Raw genomic sequence first — 5,940 nt, forward strand, 5'->3', positions numbered from 1 at the left:
TACTTTGAAGCTGATTTTAGGTCTGGTCTGTGGAGATATTGATCTAACTTCATTGGGGAAAAAATACATCAAGTAAGTACATAAATAAAGAATTGAAATAAATGTATTTGAATAAATCAAATCATATCAGTTGTATTGACTGATTTACAGAATGTATTGTTACCAGCCAATCAGGTGCATGTTCACTTAAATAGAAGCAGAAAGGGTACAGACAGTGATGTGTATAGGAGACATTGTCGTTGGTGCCTCTCCTTGACACACATTTGTGTACAGTTTGTACCACACAGAAAGACATACCACACATGGCTCCTCATCTCTCCCTCCTCCTAGTCATCTTCTCCAGACTCTCAGGTACTGGTAAAATGTTTTTATGAATTGATAAAGTCTCATGTTTCTGTGCACTGCTGCTTGAAGTCAGGTACTGGCTATGCTGAAACCCTGAAGACAAAATATTAGCTAGCTTATATATTGAGCCCACACTCATCCCGGCCATACCAGCCATGTTGTGCACTTCTCACTCCTACTGGTGTCCTGAATGGGTAATTGGTAGACAACCTTATCAGTCGACCGAAAGGAGTCTAAAAGTGTTTTCTGTTGCTGTGTCTGCAGGTACTCAGGCAGGAGCGTACGGTGTGTCAACTGTGAGTAAGGTGTCTGTGAAGACAGGAAACTACATCACCATCCCATGTCGCTATGATCAGAGATACATACAATATGTCAAATACTGGTGTCAAGGAGATTACTGGAATTCTTGTTCTGCTCTTGTATGCACGGACAAACCAAAGATATCTGGGACAGTGTCCATCTCTGATGATGTCACCCGAAGAATCTTCTCTGTTAACATGACTGATCTGCAGCCAGAGGACTCTGGGTATTACTGGTGTGCTGTGGAGACTGCAGGACGAGATCAAAATGCATACTTGCACCTGTCAGTCACCACAGGTTAGCCCTCCATACCTCTCCTCAATCACACTGTGTTTGATCACCATAGAGAGCTGACTTAGAGAGTACAACTTGGTCTTGTATGTTATACACTATAGTAATACTTGCAGGTCACATGCCATCATCCTTTGGTTAATTTGTTCAGTATTACACAGCTATGTAGCTATTGATTTGGGGAAGACTGTTTTAAGGCTCTAAATACAATGTATTTACATGGTTATACATACAGGCAGACACAATGTAAATATGGAATATTGTAGGTATACATTGTTACACTGTGGAGACCAGAAACACTTTATTATGAAGGGTGCCTACATAAGGACGTCATAACACATTCATAAGCCATGCATAATGAATTCAAAATCACAACCTAATGTTAATATTTTTGTTAAGTCACAGTATTGTCACTTTCATATGCCTAACGCAAAAAAAAAAGAGTTCCTAAACCCAGAGATCCACCATGATGTGACATACAGCACTGTGATGCCTGATCAGTTCAGGACAGAACAGAAGGTCAGCATTTTATATATACTGTATTTCCACAACATGAGGTTGGAAAAATACTGTGAAATTGTGAAAATGATGATTATTCCCTTTTAGTGTTGAGCTGTTTGAAAAGACCGCCTGAAATGTCAGCCTGTTTTGGTGGGATGGAGTTGTGGCATTCCATGGTGACATCACCATGCAGTAAATTAGTTATTATCAACTGGTTGGTTCGAGCCCTGAATGCTGATTGGCTGACAGTTGTGGTATATCATACCGTTTTCCACGGGTATGACAAAACATTTATTTTTACTGCACTAATTACATTGGTAAACAGTTTTTAATAGTAAAAAGGCACCTCAGGGGTTTGGTATATGGCTAATATACCACAAGCCCCTGTATCCAGGCATTGCGTAAGAACATCCCTCAGCCGTGGTATATTGGCCGTATACCACACCTTTTTGCTTAAAGACCAATAAGAAAGAGGTCTCCAAAGCTCTCTACCAAGAACAGCTAATGAGGGATGAGCCTGGATAAATGTAACCACTCAGAGCTATGGAGTGACCATCCAAGATATTAAAATTATAGTTTTAAGCATGTTTTGAGGCTATACAGTGTTAGTTTACATTTACAATGTTTACAAACATTGGAGAAAAACAAGCTTAGAAGTTGAAGTTGGAAGTTTATATACACTTAAGTAATTAAAACTCGTTTTCGACCACTCAACACATTTCTTGTTAACAAACTATAGTTTTGGCAAGTCGGTTAGGATTTCTACTTTGTGCATGACGCAAGTAATTTTTCCAACAATTGTTTACAGACAGATTATTTCACTTATAATTCACTGTATCACAATTCCAGTGAGTCAGAAGTTTACATACACTAAGTTGACTGTGCCTTTAAACAGCTTGGAAAATTCCAGAACATTTTGTCATGGCTTTAGAAACATCAGATAGGCTAATTGACATCATCTGAGTCAATTGGAGGTGTACCTGTGGATGTATTTCAAGGCCTACCTTCAAACTCTGTGCCTCTTTGCTTGACATCATGGGAAAATCTAAAGAAATCAGCCAAGACCTCCACAAGTCTGATTCTTCCTTAGGAGCAATTTCTAAATGCCTGAAGGTACCACATTAATCTGTACAAACAATAGTACGCAAGTATAAAAACCATGGGACCGCACATCCATCATAACGCTCAGTAAGGAGACGCGTTCTGTCTCCTAGAGATGAACGTACTATGGTGCGAAAAGTAAAAATCTATCCCAGAACAACAGCAAAGGACCTTGTGAAGATGGAGGAAACAGGTACAAAAGTATCTATTTCCACAGTAAAACAAGTCCTATATCGACATAACCTGAAAGGCCACTCAGCAAGGTAGAAGCCTCTGCTCCTAAATTGCCACAAAAAAGCCAGACTATGGTTGGCAACTGCACATGGGGACAAAGATCGTACTTTTTGGAGAAATGTCCTCTGGTCTTATGAAACAAAAATAGAACTCTTTGGCCATAACGACCATCGTTATGTTTGGTGGAAAAAGGGGGATGCTTGCAAGCTGAAGAACACCATCCCAACCGTGAAGCATGGTGGTGGAAGCATCATGTTGTGTGGGTGCTTTGCTGCAGAAGGGACTGGTGCACTTCACAAAATAGATGGCATCATGAGGTATGAAAATGATGTGGTTATATTGAAGCAACATCTCAAGACATCAGTCAGGAAGTTAAATCTTGGACACAAATGGGTCTTCCAAATGGACAATGACCCCAAGCATACTTCCATAGTTGTGGCAAAATGGCTTAAGGACAACAAAGTCAAGGTATTGGAGTGGCCATCACAAATCCCATTAATCCTATAGAACATTTGTGGGCAGAACTGAAAAAGTGTGTGCAAGCAAGGCGGCCTACAAACCTGACTCAGTTACACCAGATCTGTCAGTAGGGATGGGCAAAAATTCACCCAACTTATTGTGGGAATCTTGTGGAAGGCTACATGAAACGTTTGACCCAAGTTAAACAATTTAAAGGCAATGCTACCAAATACTAATTGAGTGCATGTAAACTTATTTTCCACTAGGAATGTGACGAAAGGAATAAAAGCTCTAATAAATAATTATCTCTACTATTATTCAGACATTTCACATTCTTAAAATAAAGTGGTGATCCTAACTGACCTAACAGGGAATTTTTACTAGGATTAAATGTCAGGAATTGTGAAAAACTGAGTATAAATGTATTTGGCAAAGATAAACCTACAACTTCAACTGTGTATTTTGGGTTCTGATGGGGTAATTGATTGAAGTTGTCACCTTTTCACCTCATTTATCACATCTCAATAGGTGGTCCAGGTATCCTCATGACATGGCACAAGTGGGGGATGGACCTTTCCTCTTTTGTTGTCCATCGTTCCTCTATTGTTCCCACAAGGGTGAGGCCGATGACATCACGGATTCCCATCAGACCAACTCATCAAAACATTTTTTTTACCCTTAAGTGCACATGGGATTTTATTACTCAACAGGAAATGTTAAAACATAGCTGGAGTTTGTTTTTAAATACATGCATTAATTATCTTTGAAACGTTAAGTTGAAATAATGTCCAATTCCCGTCATTCCTGTTGAAGACCACTCCTTCTGAAGAGTACCAATATGGCAGACAGGTCCTTCAAAGCCTCTCATTGGCCAATACATAGCATCATCAATCTAGTGTTTGTATACACTGAGTGCACAAAACATTAGGGACACCTTCCTAATATTGAGCGTTCCAGAGAGATGCTGGCCCATGTTGACTCATATGCTTTCCACAGTTCTGTCAAGTTAGCTGAATAACCTTTGGGTAATGGACAATTCTTGATACACAAGAAAACTGTTGAGTGTGAAAATCCCAGCAGCGTTGGAGTTCTTGACACACTCAAACCAGTGCACCTGGCACCTACTACCATACCGTTTTCAAAAGCACTTAAAGCTTTTGTCCTGCCCATACAAATCCATGTCTCAATTGTCTCAAGGCTTAAAAATCCTTTAACCTGTCACCTCTTCTTCATCTACACTGATTGAAGTGGATTTATGATATGACGTGTTACTTCTCCCTTGGTGAATTTGTGTCTGCACCTCTGTGTTCAGGTACACCAGAACTCTATGTGGACCAACAGGAAGTTTCTGGAGTAGAAGGAGGGAGTGTCACTGTCCGTTGTTACTATAGTAACACTGTGGTTAAGAAGTGGTTGTGGTGTAAGATGGGTATCTACTATGTCCCCTTGGTGGGGAGATATTCAGGGATTTTAGATGGAACATCAGTGACATCACAGCAGACCATTGATCACAACAACAGACACATTTTAACAGTGACTCTGAATGGATTGAATATGGGAGATACTGGCTGGTACTGGTGTTCCAGAGGAGACCTACAGATGCCTGTTCACATCACTGTCAATCAACTGACCACAACACAGAGTACCACACCTGCCTCCACCACCACCCCTACCCCCTCTTCCACCATCATCATCTCCACTGTTAATCAACTGACCACAACACAGACTGACACCATCATTAGTAAGTAATGAGAGACCAGTTATAACCAAAAATAGTGGAATGAGTCTTTCAAATTCAAAGAATCCAACTGAAGTCATTTTGTTAATTTAAAGCATTGCCATCTCACGCTGAAATTGTATCACTTAGACACTAATAAATTACATACGGAAACTGTTGCACCTTGACAGACAAACAGACCACTCAAGACATCTCTCTGACCTCGCCCACAACTGTAGATCCTGCTGTCTCCTCTTCCACCTCTCAGGCCCCAGTCAACAACACACACCATGTAGCCCAGGGGTAAGTGTACACTACCACCTCTTTAACCGGTACTCAACAAGCAAAAAGGTCATTTATTTCAATGTCAATTATTGGATTAATGAATTATGTTGTTTTAAAATCACATACAAAAGAGATATGTCCCCTGAATGCCTCATTCTTAAATTATACATGTCTGATTGACATTGGCAGAGTATCATGCCCTCAAAGCAGTGTTGTTCTTCTACAGATGGGAGAGAACACTCTTCTACCTTCCAAAAACTGTTACTGCAGTGCTCTTCATCCTGTGCAACGTCATTGCTGTGGTGAAGTTCAGAGCAACCCGACTCTGAGGTGAAACAGGAAGAGTAGAAACTAGATTTATTTAGCATTTGCACATTTTTCATTGCGGGATCTTCTTCACCTTCTCCAACTTTAATGGAATATTTAAATGATTTGCTAATAAACATATTTTACTGTTCTCAAGATCATCTGTCACCAAATTCTGTGAAATTCCGTGAATGAAAATCTGAAATTCTGATGTATCGAAGTTATTTGCTCTGTTGGAGACAACAAGTGTTTAACAAGATGTCATAGCATGACTTAGTTTACCAGAAACCTGCAGCCTTGTGGTACAGCAACTTCCTGAGATAACTAACAGTTTAGGTTGGAGGACATCTGTGGTTTTGAGCTGCGTCTATGACCAGGGTTCATCTCTAAGTGGAAGGATG

General features: G+C 40.1%; 1 protein-coding gene across 1 annotated transcript; it reads left to right on the forward strand.

Moving 5' to 3' along the window:
• Positions 1-302: 302 nt before the first annotated feature.
• On the forward strand, positions 303-5,263 carry LOC110532828 (polymeric immunoglobulin receptor). Its single transcript, XM_036989974.1, has 4 exons — positions 303-351; positions 610-942; positions 4,544-4,972; positions 5,140-5,263. Exons 1-4 carry the CDS (start codon positions 303-305, stop codon positions 5,253-5,255), a joined length of 927 nt encoding a protein of 308 aa, XP_036845869.1. The 3' UTR covers positions 5,256-5,263.
• The last annotated feature ends 677 nt before the right edge of the window (positions 5,264-5,940 follow it).

Source organism: Oncorhynchus mykiss, chromosome 1, assembly GCF_013265735.2.
Source record: "Oncorhynchus mykiss isolate Arlee chromosome 1, USDA_OmykA_1.1, whole genome shotgun sequence".
Taxonomy (NCBI): Eukaryota; Metazoa; Chordata; class Actinopteri; order Salmoniformes; family Salmonidae; genus Oncorhynchus; species Oncorhynchus mykiss.